This window comes from Dipodomys merriami, unplaced genomic scaffold, assembly GCF_024711535.1.
Source record: "Dipodomys merriami isolate MVZ:Mamm:240054 unplaced genomic scaffold, mDipMer1.0.p SCAF_3, whole genome shotgun sequence".
In the NCBI taxonomy this organism is placed as follows: Eukaryota; Metazoa; Chordata; class Mammalia; order Rodentia; family Heteromyidae; genus Dipodomys; species Dipodomys merriami.
This window is the reverse complement of record NW_027204492.1, coordinates 106,298,461-106,319,512: the sequence shown is the minus strand read 5'-3', so window position 1 is coordinate 106,319,512 and position 21,052 is coordinate 106,298,461. Positions and strand designations below refer to the sequence as shown.

Below are 21,052 nucleotides of genomic sequence, written 5' to 3'. Positions count from 1 at the left end.
GCGCTGAGACTCAAGTGGTAGTGCGCTAGCCTTGAGCAAAAAGAATCTCAGGGACAGTGCCTAGGCCATGAGTTCAAGCCCCAGGACTGGGAAAACTTACTGAGTTTAGGAATAAAGGAGGAAAGATACAAAATAGCACTTTGAAAAGTATAGATTTGGAGAAATTCAAGATATTAAAACATGTAATTTTAGTGGAGCAGTGATGGCTCATGCCTATTCTTCCTGATTCTCAGGAAGCTGAGATCTGAGAACTGTGTGTCACAGTTGAGCCAGACCAGACAGACAAATCAAACCCCTTTTCTCCAATTAACCAGCAAGAAGCCAAAAGAAACGGTTCAAGTTGAGTGAAAAAGCTGTTAAGTTAAAGGACCTGCACTCAAGAGACTAGTACAAAAGATCTCACACACTGAGCTATACCACAAATATGCCTATTTTTTTATTTGGTCACAGAACTTGAACTCAGGGCCAGGGCTCTGTCCTTGAGCAATTTTGCTCAAGGCTAGCACTCTACCACTTTGAGCCACAGCACCATTTCCAGTTTTCTGGTGGTTAATTGGAGAAGTTTCACAGATTTTCAACTATGGCTGGCTTCAAACTGCAATCCTCAGATCTCAACCTCCTGAGTAGGTAGTATTACAGGCATGAGCCACCAGCACCCAGCCCTATTTCATATTCTCTCTAGTTTAGGATCCAAGTACAGTATGCAAAATGTATTAAATAGTAAAAAAGGAAGCACTGAACACAAGCAATCACAAAAGACAAGCATAGATAACCTTTGAGCAATAGTCTGTAAATAAAAAAAACAGTTCAAAGACAACTCAGCAATTCCAGTTATGAAGTTCCAGATCAGACACTACTTGGGGACTCCATGATACAACTCCACTCCCTACCAGCCCATGGAAAAGTATTTTCAATCAACATTTCAACATTGACAGAAGTGTTAGCAATGGAAAATAATACCTTACAGGTAGGAGGCACTTAAGTACCTATTGACTAATAATCTTCAAATTATGCTGAAGTATGGGTCATGTCTTTGTAATCTTCTGCAAATGAAGCAATCTCAATGAAGAATCGCATGGGATTTCACTCCCTAGGTGACACTTCAGGAAGCCCAGTCAAATGGAGAAAACCTAAAATAATTAAGTGTACTCATAATTTAGAAACAGCTTGAAATATTTGAAGAATCTGTAGTAACACAAAAGGAACTTTACTTAGGGAAAAATTTTGCTGCAGCTCGTAGATCTGGTAACAATCCGAGACTTGTTTCTGCTACTTGGGCTCTATTAAAATATTTAACATGAGAGCTACATACTGGTGGCTCAGGCTTGTAATCCTATTTAGGAGGCTGAGATCTGAGGATTGCAGTTAGAAGTCAGCCTGAAAGTCCATGAGACTATCTCATCTCCAATTAACCACCAAAAGGGGCAGGTGTGCAGCTGTGGGTAAAGTGGGAGAGAGCTTGTCTTGAGCACAAAAGCTCAGGCACAGTGCCCAGTCCTTAGGCTCAAGCTTTAGGAGCAGCACACATACAAAAAAGTACTTAACATGTACATGTCTATTCATGCATTGTTATCTTCCTAGCTGCTATCAATTCTCAAGGGCCACGGATTGGGGATTAAACTGATGATACCATAATACAAGGGCTTATAGTCTCTAAATAGGACTGACATTTGGAAATTCTGTTTTCTTTTCACATGCTGGGTCTAGGCCATCCTTCTTGGCTGGCTGACAAGTTAAAAGAGGCTCCTGCTGGTGCCACTCACCCTGGGAATACAGAGTTCCATGAACTGTGCATTCAAGAGCCACAAAGGAGGATATAAACCACACACAACAGAGCCAACGCACACAGCTACATCTCCATTCATCTATAGACACTACTTCATTATGACTCTCTCACTGCCATTCAAGAACCGGAAGATCCCTAAAAACTGGGAGGTGACAGCCACACAAAGGTCACCATTACTGTTTTCTTTTGTATGCTTCTAATTAGTGCAGGAAAACTATTAGTTACAAGTCTTGTTCCTTCTGCTGGTTTGCAAAACATCCAAAGCTCCTTCTCCTCTACTGTCTTCTGGGTTTGGGAACTCAGCCTCTGCAGACTACAACAGCTGATTATTGCCCTAAGAGGACTTAACAGTTGTCTGACAACACATGTACACTGTGCACCCCGTGCACCCCCACATGCACTCACACAGAAACATGCCACATACACTAATCACTCGTACATACACACACCACACGAGCACCAGAGACGCTGGACCTGTCCCCTGAAAATATCAATAAAGAGAACAGGACGATTATTTTTAAATTTAGGTTTTAATTATGTACATAAATAGCAACTTGAGAACAAGGAGTTCTAAGGCTTGTACATTATTGTCTCTAAATGAAAAGATTCAGATTAGCCCACTTGTATGGCATCAACCAAGATAACAAAGGAGGCCTGGTATAGATTTTCCTGAAGAAGAAAGCCAGTTTACTACATTCAATACTGACTTCTCTGCCACTTTTCTGTAGAAATATTGATTTGCTGTCTGGAGTTTCCAATGTTTACCTATAACTAAAAGAAAGAAAAGAAAAACATGAAGTAAATGGAACCAGAAGTAATAAAAATATAAGTAAATTTTTGTATTTTGATAACGTCTTAAGTTTAAGTAAAGAAAACCATATAAGATATTAACATTACTGTTAGGTGACTAGAGGATCATAAGCCAGAGAAAACTGTAATGTTCCCAATTTCTTAGATGGCTAAATTAGCATTCAGCAAGGATTTGTGCTCCAGCAGTACTATTAGACTCTCACCTGGCTGAGTATCCAAGCACAATTAAATAGCGAATACAAAGCAATTGTCTAAATGGCATAGCACACCACCGCCCCCACCCCAGGACCAAACAACTGTTTCCATGGATTCAAAAAACACAGAAATCAAACACACATGAAAGGTAAACTGAGTCACCTCTAGATTGCTTGCTTGCTTCTTTCTTTCTTTCCTTTCTTCCTTCCTTTCTCCTTTCCTCCCTTTCCTCCTTTCTATGTCAGTACTAAGGCTTGAACTCAGAGCTTTGCCCTCTTGCTTAGTTTTTTCACTCAAGGCTAGTGTTCTATCACTTGTGCCACACCTCCACTTCCTGGTTTTTAATAGGTTAACTGGAGATGAGTCTCACAGGTTGTCTACTAAGACTAGCTTTAAACCTCAATTGTCAGGGACTGGGAATGTGGCCTAGTGATAGAGTGCTTGCCTAGCATGCATGAAGCCCTGGGTTCCATTCCTCAGTACCACATAAATAGAAAAAGCCGGAACTGGCACTGTGACTCACATGGTAGGGTGCTAACCTTGAGCAAATGAAGCTCAGGGACAGTGTTCAGTCCCTGAGCTCAAGCTTCAGGACTAGCAAAAAAAAAAAAAAAAAAAAAAACAAAAAAAAAAAAAAAACCTAAAAACAAAAACCCAATTGTCAGATCTCAGCTTCCTGAGTAGCTAGGATTACAGGCATGCGCCACCAAGAGCCCAGTAAGATAAGATTAATTTATCTTTTATAAATTGCTTTGCTTTTATAATTAAAAACTACAATGAAGAGCTAAAAAGAAAGGTTAGAAAAGTAACTAAGATTGTAGATACAGTACGTTGAACTCTACTTCAGAATATCTCTGAAAACTGAAATGAGTACTTTCATTTTATTTTATGTCTCATTGTCCCTATACAGAAAAACAACTATATTCAATGTAAAGTCTGCAGGGGACACGTGTGGTTCTCTGGCTGCTCATCCTTTAGTTTCCCTTCTACTGGCACATCCCATGCACATCGGGCTGAGATACCTCTGCCTTTTAACAAGATCCTGGGATAAAGTCATTAACTCGTTTGTGTAACAACAGCTGAGAGCGAGAGCGAGAGCGAGAGAGCGAGAGAGTGAAAGAGAGAGAGAGAGTGAGAGTGTGTGTGTGTGTGTGTGTGTGTGTGTGTGTGTGTAATTTTTTTCTTTTTTTTGTGGTGCCAAGGCTGGAACCCATGGTTGGGTTATTATAAATGTGAAAGAAGAACTGTAACTATTTTCGGTGACCCCCTCAAACAAGATCAGGACCACTGTGTGGGAGTCACAAGGGGACATATTTTTGCTTCGTACGTAAGAAACCATTTCCTAAAAATCACAGCCGTACAAAGATGGCTAGCTGTCCTGCAGAGTGTTTTCTATTAGTGGATGTATAAAAAGGGGAACATACACAATTACAGGGGATTCTGCTTGAGAGACAGTCTCTCAAATTGTTATGTCACTTTCTAACTCTCTAAAAATGTGGAGACAGACTGAGAAAGAAAAACGCTAAAAGTCAGGTTTTCATGAATTTAAAATAGTAGCCATGATTTACAATAAACATAACAATGTGTTCTGATAAAATTTCTGATTATATGAGTGGAGGGTACAGCTCATTGGCAAAGTTTGCCTAGTGTGTGCAAGGTCCTGGGGTAATCTCCAGCATAATATTTTCTGTGTGTGTGTGTGTGTGTGTGTGTGTGTGTGTGTGTGTGTGTGCACGCGCGTGCGCGCGTGCTGGGCATGGGACTTGAACTTGGGCTGGATGCTGTCTGTCCCTGAGCTTTTGTGCTCAAAGTTTGTGCTCTACCATTTGACCCATAGCTCCATTTATGGCTTTTTGGTGGTTAATTATAGATAACTTTCCTGCCTAGGCTGGCTTCCAACCCATGATCCTCAGATCTCAGCCTCCTGAGTACTTATGATTACAGGTGTGAGCCATCAGTGTCCCACTCCAGGTATAATGTTTTTATTTGATTATAAGAGAAAATTTAAAAGGCTTTTCACCCTTTTTGACTAAGATCAAATGTAAAAGAAAATTCATACTCACTGCAAAATAATTTAAAATATATAAAGTTATGAAAAAGCAAAAAAAAAAGTAAGAATCATCCTACTACCTTAATTTTCTGGGACTGGGAGCATGGCTAAAGTGGAAGAGTAATTTGCAAGAGTGAATAGAAGTTTTTTCTGTTATATCTCTTGGTCAAATAATTACCCCTTTTCTCTATTTAATAATAATTGTATCCATGCTCCCATGCAATTAAGTTATTACTGAAATAGAACTATATTCCTCTTCACGAATATGCCACAATTAAATAACCTTTCTAGAGTTGAATATCTAGGTTATTTAAAACTCAATATAATCTTCTAACCATCAGGAAATATAAAAGCTATTATATAAATTCTTTTGTTATGCTGGGGTTTGAACTCAGGGCCTCAAGCTAGCGGGGCAAATATTTTACCAATAAGCCATACCTCCAGCCCTTTTTTGTGCTGATCATTTTTGAGATAGGCCAGTGCCTATTTCATGGTTCTATTGCACATGCCACCAAACCCAGCTCTCAGTTGAAAAGAGGTCATAAACTCCTGTTCAGGTTGGCCTCAAACCGTGATCCTCCCAACTTCTGTCTCCCAAATAGGATTCTAGGCATGAGGCAATGGTGCCCCTCCACAGTTTTGCATACATACACAAACTATTAGTATAACTAGATTTTTTGTACTTAAAAGTGCTTGATTGATAAGTAAATATATAAATGAATAAGTAACAGTGAGTTGTATGAAATAAAAAGCAACCTCACTGATTTTCTGATTTCTGTCTGGTTCAAGCTTGTCTAGAAAACCCAGGAACTACTTAGGAATAAACACAATTAAATAAGCTATAGCATTTAAGTCCAGAAATTAAAGATGGGATAAAATATGTTTCAACATCAAGGTGAAACTGCTATAATTAATTAAATTAAATTAATTAAAGACAAGTCATTTCACCTGGCGCTAAAAATGCTGAAAATAACCAGAGTTTTTCTTGTTCTTTACCTGATAAATGGGCAGAATATGGAGTTTTCTACTTATTTCCAGGTGAATTCTTCACATTTCCTGGCTAGAAAAATGGAAATGAGATCTTTAGATGAAGTTTGAAAAGAAATGTGAAATGCCACAGTGTCTTCAGTATTTGGCTAGATATAAATATTAAATATGATTATTTTCTGGGGTGGAGAGGAAGTCAAGGCATTGTAGGAAAGGGCTTATTAGGGAGTCAATGAAAGATCCAGGAAAACAATGAGATCCCAAATTCTCAGCTAGGCTTACAGTCACTGTTTAATATTGTTATAATACAGCAAGGTGCTGACATCTTATGCATGTGTAATCCTAGTTACTCAGGAGGCTGAGATATGAGGATCAAGGTTCAAAGCCAGTCCAGGTAGGAAAGTCCATGAGACTCTTCTCTCCAATTAACCACCAAAAAACCTGAAAATGGAGCAATGGCTCAAGTTGCCGAGCACAAAAGCTATTCTTAAGCACAAAAGCTCAGGGCAGTATCCAGCCCTGAGTTCAAGCCCCAGGACCGTCACAAAAAATAGTCATAATACAAAACAATCCATTCCTCAGTAAAATGAAGGAGTTACTACAACTCCCTGTAGAGGCCTTGCTGAGCTCTCCTAAAAGCCCTGCTGTAGACAGCAATGTGTGCAAAGAGAGCAAGAAATAAAGTCCTGCTAATTCTCATGTAGATTCTGTTGGGTTTTTTTTTTTTTTGGGGGGGGGGGTCCGGTCGTGGGGCCTGAACTCTGAGCCTGGGCGCTGTCCCTCAGCTCTTCAGCTCAAGGCGAGCGCTCTACCACTTGAGCCACAGCGCCACTTCCGGCTTTTTTCTTTTTGCTTATGTGGTGCTGAGGAATCGAACCCAGGGCCTCAGGCATGCAAGGCAAGCGCTCTACCACTGAGCTACCTTCCCAGCCCAGATTCTGTTTTTTAAAAAATCAAGTCAACAATGAAAAGATTTCTTAGTTCCTGAAAGTGTTAGATGTACTAGTACTTTATGCCACTGGTGAAAAGGGCAGGCTTCTTGAACTATATCCACCACAGGGGCCAACGCACCCAAAACACACAGGCTTACTCTGAAAGTGGTGAAAATTGGACCACACCCACTCTGCCTGGAGCCATCTGGGAACATGTAACTAGGTCATGTCGTCCATCAGGAGTCGTGTGGTGTGGCAAAGTTTCCACTGGGAAAAGCACATGTGCAAAATGTTTAAGGCCTATATGTTTTTAAGACTTTCAACCTGAAATCACATTAATAAGACTTGCTTGACATCAAAAAGCCAAAGCTGGAGTCTGAAAAAAATGAGGCTACCAATGGGCAGGCAATGGGGCTGGGCTTCTGTTCTGTAGAGGTTACTTGGTGGCCCTTTCTCAGTGATAGATATGACTCAAAAGGGGAAAAGGGGAACCGGTGCCAATGGTTCACGCCTGTAATCCTAGCTTCTCAGGAGGCTGAGCTCTGAGGATCGTGGTTCAAAGCCACCCCAGGCAGAAAAGTCTGTGAGACTCTTATCTCCAATAAATCACCAGAAAACCAGAAGTGGCGCTGTGGCTCAAGCGGTAGAGCGCTCACCTTGAGCTGAAGAGCTCAGGGACAGCGCCCAGGCTTGGAGTTCAAGCCCCACAACAGACAAAAAAAAAAAAAGAGGTGGGGGAACGTTCTGAAAGACATATATGGCTGACCCTGTTAGTTTCAGAGTATGGTTTCTAGGTAATTTTACTGCTTATCAGAGTGGTTAGGAACTGGTCTGTAAGTACTGCTTTGTGGCTGTTATTCCAGATTAATTAACACTGACCTTTTCATTCTCAAAAGTATCTCCATTTGGATAACAAATTAAATGGTCACCACATCTACTTGCTGATAGAGTTATGGGAAACAAGGCCATATGCACTATGTTGGGTGGAGCAACATTCAAATACACAGGCCTACTTGATGCTCTGAACACAGCTCTGCAGAACTCAGCACCAGTGGCCCTCCTCTTCAGGTCACTCCTCCATTCACCATCCCTGCCTCCAGGTGTGTACACAGGTGAATTCACATATGCACACGCATGAGTACACACACAAGTACCACAGCGCAGCCCTAGGGGCCTTTTTGCTGTTACTCAAACCTGCCAAGCTCTTTCTCTTTAGTATAACAAAACATGACAAATATCTCACTAAAAAAATATTGGGCTTATCCACCCACCCTATTACAAATTCGAGCTCTCTTGGCAGAGGCCGCTGTAATCTTAGAGAAAACAACATTCTCACTTCAAAAGGCAGTTCGTGATTTAGCACAAGCCAAAAATCTAGGGTTTTTTCTTTTCAAAGACATCACTTTATTTTAATAGTACTTTATAATTCAATGGTCTTCCTTACAATCCAATTTTAATATATATGGTCTTGGTTTTTAAAATTTCTTTTTAACCATGTCCATGAACATGAGTAACAATGTTAGAAAAACTGAAAGCTTTAAACAAAAATCAAAGCACTGGTTGCTAATTACTATTCACTGCCATGTGAGCATGATTGCTAGCCAAACCTTTAAGCTATGGCTGAACTGTTTGAGTCCTCACCCACCAGCAGAATTATTTTCATCACTTTTCCGAAGTGCGACTTGTTCACATCTAAAAGGGGAATGATAATGGACTTTGCCAGAGCAAAGAACACAACACTCAACACCAAGCTCAAGAAACCTGACCTACTCTACTACTGTATGACGTTTAATTTTTTTAAGAAAAAGGAAAAGGATAAATGACCTGTTAAAGATCCTAACAAGATTCCTTCATTGAAATACCTTAGGCAAAACAGTACTCCAATTCCAGGGCTTATGACTATGCTAACATACATGGCAAAGAGAAATTAAGGTTGTAGTAGAATTAAGCTTAATAAACAGTCACCTTTTCAGTAGGGTTATTATTTTGGATTATCTGGGCAGGCCCAGTTGAATTTTAAGAGTTAACAGAAACTGGTTGCCAGCGGCTCAAGGCTGTAATCCTAGATATCTGAGAGGCTGAGATCTGAGGATTGCGGTTCAAAGCCAAGCCCACGCAGAAAAGTCCACAAGATTCTTTTTTCTTTTCTTTTTTTTTTTTTTGGGTGCGGTCGTGGGGCCTGAACTCTGGGCCTGGGCGCTGTCCCTCAGCTCTTCAGCTCAAGGCTAGTGCTCTACCACTTGAGCCACAGCGCCATTTCCGGCTTCTTTTTCTTTTTGCTTATGTGGTGCTGAGGAATCGAACTCAGGGCCTCAGGCATGCAAGGCAAGCGCTCAACCACTGAGCCACCTTCCCAGCCTGTCCACAAGATTCTTATCTCCACTTAACCATCAAAAAGCCAGAAGTGGAGCAGTGGCTCAAGTAGTAGAGTGCTGGCCTTCAGGAGAAAAGCTCAGGAATAGGATCTGGTCCTGAGTTCAAGCCCCAGGACCAGCACACACACAAAAAGTTAACGGAAAGTAAGGAGACAGAAGAAAAGGGACTGAGAGAGGGGACTTCAAAAAGTTTTGACCTATTGTTGCTGGCTTTGAAGATGCAAAAAGAAGGCTTGGAGTCAAGTTCTCTCTAGAAGCTAGGACAGCTTTACTCACTAGCCAGCAAAACAGAGCAGGGTTTATAACAACAAGAAACTGAATTCTGTCAACAATTTAAATAAGCAGGAAATTGTGCTTTGGGGCCTCCAAAATGGAATGCAACTCTGCTGACACCTTAATTTAGTATTGGACTTCTGACTTGTAGAACTAAGATAATTAATTTGTATTATTTTCAGCCTGAAAATGTTTTGTCACTTGTTTGAGTAGCAATAGGCAATCACAGCAATTTCTTTAAGAAAGGGTGTTGCTATATAGCTCGGGCTGGCCTCAAAATTCACAATCCTCCTGCCTCAGACTCCCAAATGCTAGGATTAGTCATTCCACAGACTGTATCTTCTCAGGTGCTTAGTCATCTGGGTGGTTGTCAATGGTTGGTATGTGCTAGAGTCTGTTCATTTTATGTGTTCTACACATGGGTGAACTCATCAAATCTGCAAAACAGCACTAGGAAGTCCTGTCCTCACTTCCCAGGCCATCAGAATAACTTCCCAAGGTTTTAAGGCTAGGCTGAGGCAAGGGTACTTTGTACAACTCCATCCTGCAAGCCAATCTTTCTAGGTACCAAAAGTATACACTTTTCCTGAGAGGAGATATTTCCCACCCCCCACCCCCACATTTCAGGATTTCTAGCTGTTTACTCTTGATAAGTGATGATGTTTTTTAAAAAATAGAAAAGTGATAATTTTGTTTCTTAGAATTTCATTGTGTTTTGTGACAGTACTGGGGCTTGAACTTGGGGCCAAGGTGCTTTCCCTTAGCTTTTTTGCTCAAGGCTGATATTACATTATTTGAGCCACAGTTCTACTTCTAGCTTTTTGTTGATTACTTGGAGATAAGAGTCTCAACACTTGTGTGTCCAGACTGCAATCTCAGCCTCTTGAGTAGCAAGGATTACAGGCATGACCCACCAACAACTGTGCTATCTCTTAGAATTTTAGGAAGTTGGAAAGGCACAAATTCAGAATAACTTTAGCTTTACAGAAAATCTACCACATTGGCCATATTTGCCTTTTAATTTTATAGCATTAAGAACACTAAATACAAGATCTACCCTCTTAATAGATACACAGCTCTTAGCTGTATGGGAGATTCAGGAAGCAAGGACTTGTTGTTAAGCCAAGTGTTGTACTACTGAGCTACAATCCTAACCTATAACAGATTTTGCAGAGTATGACACTGCATTGTCATCAAAAGGCACAATGCTGTATCCATCTCATTCAACTGAAATGTTAGGCTAATCAATTAGCAACTCCTCAGGCTTCCAAACTCCAGCCAATCGCCATTCTATTCTGCTTCTATGAGCTTGACTATTTTAGACACCTCATGTAAGTAAAATCATTCAGTCTTTGTCCTTTTATGTCAGGCTTGTCTCAAAGACAAATATTTTAAGATGGCATGAGTTACTCTCAGTGGAAGACATAGACAGACGTGTTTAGAGAGCTGAGGAATTTGGAATGGAGGAAGAGAAAGCAGAATGTGTTTACTCAGGGTGGTGGCTGCTGCTTCCCTTGCATTTATTTTCCTGCTGAGTCAGCAGGGCCTGAACTAAAACTATTAAAACCTCAGCCTTAAAAGTTCTGCTCGGTTTTCCTGTGGGGGAACAGGTTCATAGTCTCTTGTATGTATTTCCCTGCCTTTGAAATAATTAATTATTGTTGGTCTTTAACAGTCATTCTATAATTCTTTGATAGTAACTCATTTTTTTTAATTTAGTGAAAAACTAAAATATGACCTTTGTTCAGATACAATGTTATGTTTAGCTAATAATTATAAGACAAATCCAAAGGAGCCATTTGTGACCATAAGGACCAACATACATAACTAGCCTCCATCTGTTATGATTATTATTTTTATTTTTATTTTTTTTATTTTTTATTTTTATTTTTTTTGGGTCCGATCGTGGGGCCTGAACTCTGAGCCTGGGCGCTGTCCCTCAGCTCTTCAGCTCAAGGCTAGTGCTCTACCACTTGAGCCACAGCACCACTGCCGGCTTTTTTCTTTTTGCTTATGTGGTGCTGAGGAATCAAACCCAGGGCCTCAGGCATGCAAGGCAAGCGCTCTACCACTGAGCCACCTTCCCAGCCCTGTTATGATTATTTTTTATATCAGTATTAAGGCTTGAACTCAGGACCTTGAACTATGGCGTGGCTTTTTTGTTCAAGGCTAGTGCTCTACCACTTGAGCCAAACCTCCATTATAGCCTCCATCTCTGATATTCAGATCTTACATTGCAACTATTCTGAAAGGGTTTCAGATGAGCAATAAATAAACAATAAACATTTCATACTTTTATTAAGCTCGTGGAGTAAAACAGTGAAATTCATTAAGCCAACTACATGAAAACTTTTGTTTATCAAAAGAAGAAACCTGAGCTGAGCACAGTGGTCCACACTTACAATCCCAGCACAAAGCAGAAGCAGAAGGATCTTGAGTTCAAAGCAAGCCTGGGCTACATAGTAAGATCTTGTTTCAAACTACCCTCCCCTCCAAAATAAAGGGAAAAATTGAAAACACAAGCCCTAAATTAAGAAGACAATTAAAAACTTGGAGTCAAAATATTAATTTATAGGGAAAAAAACTACTTATAATCAGTAAGAACAAGATAGTGATCTATATACAAAAATGGTCAAAGACTTAAAACAGACATTTCAATAAGAAACCAATAAATGTTGAGGTTGGATGCTTGGCTCGGTTAGTAAAGTGCTAGCCAATGAGCAAAGGCATCACGTACCAAGTTGGAGTCCCAGTCTCAGACCAAAACAAGAAAAAAGAAAAAAAGCGAATAAACGTCCAGAGTCAGCTTCTACTAACAAAATGGAACACTCTGAACTGCAAATAAGGACAAGCATGATAAAATATTCAAATACAGCAAATATTTTAATTCATACTGATATTTACCAATGAAGAGAAGAAAGAGGGAGAATGCAGTAAAAAAAAAATCAATGCATATCCTGCAAAATTAAGAACAGTGAGGGAAGGGGTGGATAGGGGAGGGAAGGGGTGGATAGGGGAGGGAAGGGGTGGTTAGGGGAGGAATGGAGGAGAACGCTGAAGGGGTGGCACTGGTCATTGTAGTCATAAACTGTTTGGTTGAATGGCAATACCTCTGTCCAACTACTTCAAGATAATAAAAAGATTTTAAAAAGAAAAATTCCAATTGACAAAAATATTGAAATAAATGCACAAAAAGATAAAACATTTATTCTGCTTTTTGTATAATAGCTATGACTGGGTAACTAAATAGTAAACGAGGAAAAGTAGAGGATAAGATATTCCTTATTGGAATACTACAGCTAATGAGTGAAATGACAGATGTAGAACATCATCGTTTCCCCACTCCCACATACTCAGCATCAGGAGCCCCCCAAAATTCCTGTTTTAGAGTCAGGTGGGGGGGTAGGAGATAGAAAACCAATGGCCCTTCAATATCAAATAATTTCTAAAATCCATACCAACCAAATGTTAAAAGAGCCGTCTGCTACTTTTTCATTTAAAACTGGTAGTAAATGTTTAATGTTCTCAAATCAATTTTACTGCCTTCTATTGAGAACACACAGCTGGCAGGGTAAACAAATGGGAGAACATTTTAAGTCCTTATTGACTTTGAGCAGGGGAAAGGTGTAGCACAGAAAGAAATGCAAACCAATCACCAACTAATTACAAATCTTAACCATTCTATTCCCAAATGACTCACATTTAAATCTCAGTAGTTTTTTTTTTTTTTTTTTTGGGGGTCCAGTCATGGGGCCTGAACTCTGGGCCTGGGCGCTGACCCTCAGCTCTTCAGCTCAAGGCTAGCGCTCTACCACTTGAGCCACAGCACCACTTCCGGCTTTTTTTTTGCTTATGTGGTGCTGAGGAATCGAACCCAGGGCCTCACGCATGCAAGGCAAGCGCTCTACCACTGAGCCACCTTCCCAGCCCTCTCAGTAGTTTTAAAAGGGTTAACAAATCACTACCAAATACTGGCCTTTCTAATTTGTGTTACAACCACAGCCCTGTACCAGATATGTGTGTGTGTGTGTGTGTGTGTGTGTGTGTGTGTGTGTCTGTCTGTCTGTCTGTACGGGCGTCACTCCTAGGGCTTGAATTCAGGGCCTGAGTGTTTTATCCCTGAGCTATTTTGCTCAAGGTTAGTATTCTACCACTTAAGCCACAACTCCATTTCCAGCTTTATGATATTTATTTTATTTATTTATTATTATTTTTGGGGGGGTCTGATTGTGGGGCCTGAACTCTGGGCCTGGGCGCTGTCCCTCAGCTCTTCAGCTCAAGGCTAGCGCTCTACCACTTGAGCCACAGTGCCACTTCCGGCTTTTTTCTTTTTGCTTATGTGGTGCTGAGAAATTGAACCCAGGGCCTCATGCATGCAAGGCAAGCGCTCTACCACTGAGCCACCTTCCCAGCCCCTTTTTGATATTTAATTGAAGATAAAGGTCTCTCGTTTCTGCCCTGGCTGGTTTTGAACCATGTTCCTCAGATCTCAATCTGAATAGGTAGGATTAAAGGTGTGAGCTACTGGCACCCGGCCCAGACTGAACACTTCGAGAAGTCAATGCCCCACTTTGGCTTTAGTGTGTATGCCTGTCTGCAGACACCACAGCTCTGTCAGGAACCCTCTCTGGCTTTGCTGTGCCAAAGTCTGTGATTACACAGAGACAGTGCTCTGGAGGAGGCTGATTCAGGTTCATTTTCTGTGCTTCTTTCTAGGCTGTATACTATTTTCCTGACATTTCTGTTTCCTTTCCCAAATAAAAATTTTGTGAGGACTTGTTAAAAGCATTTTTTAAACAGGAAAGAAGGCTTCCAAAGAAAATGTCAGAGAAGTGAAAATAAAACTGTTTATTCTTTAAAAAGGATTGCCAGGGGACACGTGACAGTGGTCCAGAACTTCCCACTCAAGAGCGAGTTTAAAAGGACCCAAGAGTGACTAATTCCTTTGGAAACCATCAGTACAAAAATCAGATTTCACTGGAAGATTATATATACATTGAAAAGGGATCATATTTTATTTTGTAATGTTAGTTCTGAATTCCTCAAAATTACAGCTATTATTTTGAGCTAGTTTTTGGAGAGTACTCAGAATCCAATCCAAGCTCCTGTATATGCTAAACACACACTTTTATCACTGCACTATATATCTCTTTATTGTCGGTCGTGGAGCTTGAACTCTGGGCCTGGGCGCTGTCCCTCAGCTCTTCAGCTCAAGGCATGCACTCTACCACTTGAGCCCCAGCGCCACTTCCAGTTTTCTGAGTGGTTTATTGGAGATAAGAGTCTCACAGACTTTTCTGGCTGGGCTGGCTTTGAACTGTGATCCTCAGATCTCAGCCTCCTGAGTAGCTAGGATTACAAGTGTGAGCCACCAGTGACTGGCTTCATTTTTTAAAAGATTTTTTGCCAGTCCTAAGGCTTGAACTCTAGGCTTGGGCGCTGTCCTTGAGTTCATTTTGCTCAGGACTAATACACTACCACTTGAGCCATAGCTCCACTTCTGGCTTTTTCTGTGATTTAATTGGAGATAAGAGTCACACAGACTTTCCTGCCCCGGCTGACTTTGAACCATGATCCTCAGATCTCAACCATCTGAGTAGCTACAATTAGAGGCATGAGCCACCAGTGCCCGGCTCAACCCATTAATTTATATATTTCTTTTTTTTTTCTTTTGTGCTGGTACTGGGGCTTGAACTCAAGAGACTTGAGCACTTACTTAGCTTTTTTACTTAAGTCTGGTCCTCTACCACATGAGCCATGCCTCAACTCCTGGCTTTTTGCTGGTGAATTAGAGATATGTCTCTCTCCGGTTTATCTACCTAGGCTAGCTTTGAACCTCAATCCTTTTTTCTCAGCCTTCCAAAGTTGCTAGGATTATAGGCATGAGCTATCAGCTTGATTTATATATTTCTGAAAAGAGTATTTTTGAGTAAAACAACCAGAGTTAAAATGAACTTCCCTCAGTCTATAATGCAGAAGGTCTATGAATATAAGAACCCTACTTTTCCCTTAGCTGCCTTTGCCTCTGCCTGTGTAGAGGATAGGATCTCTGTTCCATACACATTCTTTTTTCAGGAGAAAGAGGACATCCCAGCGCTCATGGTCATAGTCGGCCATGTGGCTGGGAGAAAAGATGAAAGGTGACACATCCTTGTGATTACACAAGCTCCTCCCTCTGTTGCTCATGGCACAAAGAATATGGCCTGTGGCAGGTAGCTGCTTCTCAACACACCATGGCTCCTGCCCTCAGCTGGGAAATAAACAGATTCATTATTGCTCAAGGAAATAACCAAGATTATGGTAATAAGAAGAGGGGTATCTCAATGATGTCTCCCTACCCCCTAAGGGAGCAGAGTATATTCCCCTTTGAATCCACTTTTGCTAAAAGTTTTGTTGTTGTTGTTGTTTTGTTTTGTTTTTATTGGTCGGTCATGGGGCCTGACCTCTGGGCCTAGTCACTGTCTCTCAGTTCTTCAGCTCAAGGCAAGAGCTTTATCACTTAAGCTACAGCGCCACTTCCAGCTTTTTCCACTTATGTGGTGCTGAGGAATGGAACCCAGGGCCTCATGCATGCAAGCAAGCACTCTACCACTAAGCCAACTTCCCAGCCCCTGATAAAAGTTTTTACATAATATGCTATACTTTGAGCAAACTATAAATAGAATAGAGTAGAAATTAGGGTCTAAGGCTGAGGTGAAATGCCTTGGACAGTCAACACTTATTTGACCCAGCTGATAATAAACACTACTAGAAAATTCTAAGTTAGAAACTTAGAACAAAAACAAATAGAAAAAGCTAAAAATAAAAACAGACAAAAATGGCAACTGAAGCAATAGGGTTATCCAACACCTTACACATCTAGAAAAACCACACATTTAAACCAAATGGGAGATAGTGAAAATGATTGTTTTTTTACCTTATGAAAGTGTTCCTTCCACAAATCTTCTGCAACTATGTATCCTCGTAAACCCCAGTCATACAGCTTTTCCCCAGTGACCTAGAAACAAAATAGAAAGCGCCCGTTACTATTCCATATGTGACTGGTAAAGAAGAGAATACTCAGCTTTCTTTTTTCCTATTTCTAAAGGAAATGACTACTATAGGATGTCTGTGTAACAATGAGTTGGGCAACAGTGGATCACATCTGTAATCTTACCTACTCAGGAGGCTAGGATCTGTGGATCGTGGTTCAAAGCCAGCCCAGAGAGGAAAGTCCAGGAGACTCTTATCTCTAATTAACCACCAAAAATCTGGAAATTGAACTGTGGCTCAAATGCTAGAGTGCCAGCAAAATAAAAAAAAAAAAACTTCAGGGATATCACCTAGGCCCTGAGTTCAAGCTCCAGGATTGGCACAGAAAAAAAAATCAGTGAAACATAAGCAAGTAAAAAGATAGCAAGAGCCAGGTGCTGGTGCTCATGCCTGTAATCCTAGCTACTCAGAAGACTGAGATCTGAGGATCATGGTTCAATACCAGCCCAGGCAAGAAAGTCTGTGAGACTATCATCTCAATAAACTATTCAGAAAAGGCTGGAAGTGACACTATGGCTCAAGTGGTAGAGCACTAGCCTTGAGTGAAAAACCTTAGTGCCCAGGCTCTAAGTTCAAGCCCCACAACAGACAAAAAAAAAATACAAGAAAGAGAAAAAGAAAAAGTGAAAACTGAAGAGGCTGGGAATGTGGTTCAGTGGTAGAGTGCTTGCCTTGCATGCATGAGGCCCTGGGCTCGATTCTTCAGCACCACATAAACAGAAAAAGCCGAAAATGGTGCTGTGGCTCAAGTGGTAGAGTGCTAGCCTTGAGCACAGAGAAGCTCAGGGGCAGTGCCCAGACACTGAGTTCAAGCCCCAGGACTGGGAAAAAAATGAAGAGAGCAAATAAAAAGCAAAACACATATAAAAAAAGGATAGCAAAAATGACAGAATAAGAAGGAAAACTAGCCAGAACTGGTGGCTCAGTCCTATAATCCTAGCTACTCAGGAGGCTGAGATCTGAAGACTGGTTCAAAGCCAACCCTGGCAGGAAAGCTAAGGCTTGAGTTGTGGCACAAGTGGCAGCTGGCCTTGAGCATAAAAGCTCAGAGATTGTGCCCAGGCCTTGAGTTAAAGCCCCAAGAATGGCCCCCTCAAAAAAACCCTACAAAATAAAACGAAATTAAGCAGCAAACCCATAAGTTCCACACAAACAAGAATGAAGAACACTATAGCCGACTGAGTAGTAACTTACCTGGGCAAATGCAATGGCTTGTTGTGGGTAATAGATAGAGGCAGCCAATCCCATGAAAGTAGGCGGATATACTATCTTCTTTATTTTTGAGCCTAATAAATAAAAGGTGGCACACACCATTAGGTGATTGTTATAATCAACATCACAATCTCCTTTAAACATTTAATATTGAGTAAGATTTCTTTGGCCCTAAATTGAGAGGATATATTTAATAACAGTATGTACACCAAATTTTTTTGAGATATCCTTCATATAATCTTCCTGTTTAAAGTATAGAATTCAAGGACTTTTAGTATATTCACAGAGTTGTAGAACCATCATCAAAACCAATTTTATCATCCGCAAAAGAAACCCCTACCTATAGGCTGGTGTAGCTCAGTGGAACAGCATGTGCTTAGCATTCATAAGGCCCTGAGTAAGAAAGAGAGAGAAGAGGAAGAGGAAGAAAAATAAGGAGGGCTAGGTGCCAGTGGCTCACGCCCATAATACTAGCTACACAGGAAGCTGAGGTTGAGGATCACAGTTCAAAGCCAGCCTGGGCAGGAAAGTCTGTAAGACTCTAATGAATTACTCAGCAAAAGCAGGAAATAGTGCTGTGGCTCAAGTGGTAGAGTGCTAGCACTGAGCACAAAGAGGCTAAGAGACAGTGCCCAGGCCTTGAGTTCAAGCCCCAAGACTGGCAATAGATAGACAGATAAGGAGGAATAAGTGAGGGAGGAACACTCATTAATAGTGACTCCCCAATTCCCTCTTCCAACCCTTCAACAAAAACCATCTGCATTCTATCTCTATTGATTTGCCTACTGTGAACATATCATATAATATGTGGCCTTTCATGACTGACATCTCTAACTTAACAAATGTTCTCAAGAGAACCACCATTTCTTTTTTGATTATTTTAACAGTCTCTTTTATGTCATCCAGGCTAGCTTTTAACTCACTAATTACACTTGAGATCATGATCCTCCTGCCTCAGCCTCCCAAGTACTTCAAATGCTGGGATTACATGCATGTGCCACCACACCTGGCTTAAGAACTATCATTTGGGGGCTGGGAAGGTGGCTCAGTGGTAGAGCGCTTGCCTTGCATGCATGAGGCCCTGGGTTCGATTCCTCAGCACCACATAAGCAAAAAGAAAAAAGCCGGAAGTGGCGCTGTGGCTCAAGTGGTAGAGTGCTAGCCTTGAGCTGAAGAGCTGAGGGACAGCGCCCAGGCCCAGAGTTCAGGCCCCACGACCAGACCTCCCCCCCAAAAAGAACTATCATTTGAGGATGGGAGTGAATAAAACTGGAAGAGAGTGAAGGAAGGGGTGACACTGTCCAAAAATAAATGTACTCTTTGCCTGACTTATCTAACTGTAAACCCCTATACATCAAAAAAATTTTAAAGGAAAACAAAGAACAATCATTTCTAAGGAAGCAGATAAAAAACTTTTGAAAAACTTACAAGTGCCAGTATTTTAATTCCTAGAGGTTTTAAAGTAAATTACCTTCCTTGTCCCTATTCCTCTCCTTTCTGAAATTCCGTTAAAATAAATAGTAAAGAATAAAACACAGAACAATGAGCCCATAATGAAGAGGAAACAGAGTGGCATTGGCAGAGAGTTAATGCTAATCAGCTGAGGGTATAGCTCATAGGTAGAATGATTATATAACAAGTACAAAGCCCTGGGCTCATTCTCCAGTACCATAAAAAAGTGTTAGTCAGGCACTGGTGGCTCACACATGTAATCTTCACTACAAAGGAAATGAAGATATGAGGATCATGGTTCAAAGCTAGCCTAGACAGGAAAATCCATGAGATGCTTATGTCCACCAAAAAGCCAGAAGCAGAGCTGTGGCTCAAGTGGTAGGGTGATATTCTTGAGCAAAAAAGCTCAGTGACAGTGCCCAGACCTAAGTTCATGCCCCAAGACCAGCAAGTAAGTGTTAACAAATTTTCATGAATTAGGGAGTGAATGTGAATAAGAGAGCAGGAAATGCTAAGGAGGGGTTGCAGCCAAAGAAGGAGCAGAGCTTCTCTACACAGAGCTGGCAGGTACTACAAGGAGTAGTGATGGCAACCAGGGATCAAGACAACAGGACAAGTCCAAGTCCGATGCAGGGCCAAGTTGACCCATTCCTTTTCACATGCCATCTCAGTGCCAAAGTGCTTCTAGCTAGGCCCAATTTTTAAAACAGGATAGGGCTGGGCACAGTAGCTCATGTCTATAATCCTAGCTACTCAAGAGGCTGAGATCTAAGGATCAGGGTTCAGAGCAAGTTCAAAAACAAATCTGTGAGAGTCCGATCTCCAACTAACCAACACAAACCCAGAACCAGAGCTGTGGCTCCAGTGGTAGAGTGTCAGCCTTCAGCAGAAGTTGAGCTTGTGTGGGTGCCTGTTTAGCAAAGTGTTCCTCTCACTGGTGGCCCTGGATCCAGGCAACCTCATCTAAGGTTAGAACCTGCCCTGCTAGCAAGCCCCATCTATGCAAAAAGACTTCTTACTAGTGTTTCAACTGCCTCATTCTGAAACATGACCAGACAACCAAGACTTTGGAGGAAAGCCTACAACATAAAAGAGAAAGACAGAAACAAGCAAGAATTAAAAAAAAAAAACAAACCTTACCCTACAGGAAATAGAACTTCAAAACCAAACTAAACCTGTTATTAAATATGATCAAATACATTCAAGAAGCTACTACATTAAAAGAAAAAAAGAATTCTATGAAAAACATGAGACATTCAGAGAACAAGGAAAAGCTCATGAAAATGAAAAAGTTAAATATTCAAAATGAATAAAATAAAATAATTATGAAATATAGGAGACATTTAAGGTCATTTAAAAATAACCCAATTTGGGGCTGGGAAGGTGGCTCAGCGGTAGAGTGCTTGCCTTGCATGCAGAGGCCCGAGTTCGATTCTTTAGCACCACATAAGCAGAAAAAGCTAGAAGTGGAACTGTGGCTCAAGTGGTAGTGCTAGCCTTGAGCCACAGCACCACTGCCAGCTTTTTTTTCTTTTTCTTTTTGCTTATGTGGTGCTGAAGAATTGAACCCAGGGCCTCAGGCATACAAGGCAAGCGCTCTACCACTGAGCCACCTTCCCAGCCCCCCACAAGTGGTAAGTCTTGGACCACAAACTTTTGCCAGACCTCTCAATGAGCTGGGCGGGAGGGCCTTCCCAGAACCTCAGAAAGGAGGTATGAGCATATTCCTCTCCCCAATCTTCATACTCATTCCTCCCACAAAGCCAGTGAGAGGTGTAGGGAAGTCACCAGTGATAACAGCCATCTCTTTGTGAGCCTCCGGTTGCTGCCAAAGTCATGGGCATGCTACTCACATAACTTAGCAGATGCACTCAAGGAACCTTATCAGGAGGGACCCCTGAGCTCATACTGCAACTGCCAGCTTAAGGTACCAACTTCCCTGAAGGCA

General features: G+C 41.2%; 1 protein-coding gene across 3 annotated transcripts in view; it reads right to left on the bottom strand.

The window, feature by feature from the left end:
• Positions 1–2,297: 2,297 nt before the first annotated feature.
• Apoo (apolipoprotein O) overlaps positions 2,298–21,052 on the bottom strand; it is a 50,898-nt gene continuing 32,143 nt past the window's right edge. For 2 of the 3 annotated variants that reach the window (XM_070040707.1, XM_070040708.1), the window contains exons 6-9: positions 17,635–17,726; positions 16,325–16,405; positions 5,838–5,901; positions 2,298–2,557 (exon numbers count right to left, since the gene is read on the bottom strand). In XM_070040707.1, the coding sequence (XP_069896808.1) occupies positions 5,866–5,901; positions 16,325–16,405; positions 17,635–17,726 (209 nt within the window). In that variant the 3' untranslated portion in view covers positions 2,298–2,557; positions 5,838–5,865. The remainder of the gene's footprint in view (positions 2,558–5,837; positions 5,902–16,324; positions 16,406–17,634; positions 17,727–21,052) is intronic. The other variant, XM_070040709.1, reaches the window with a different exon arrangement.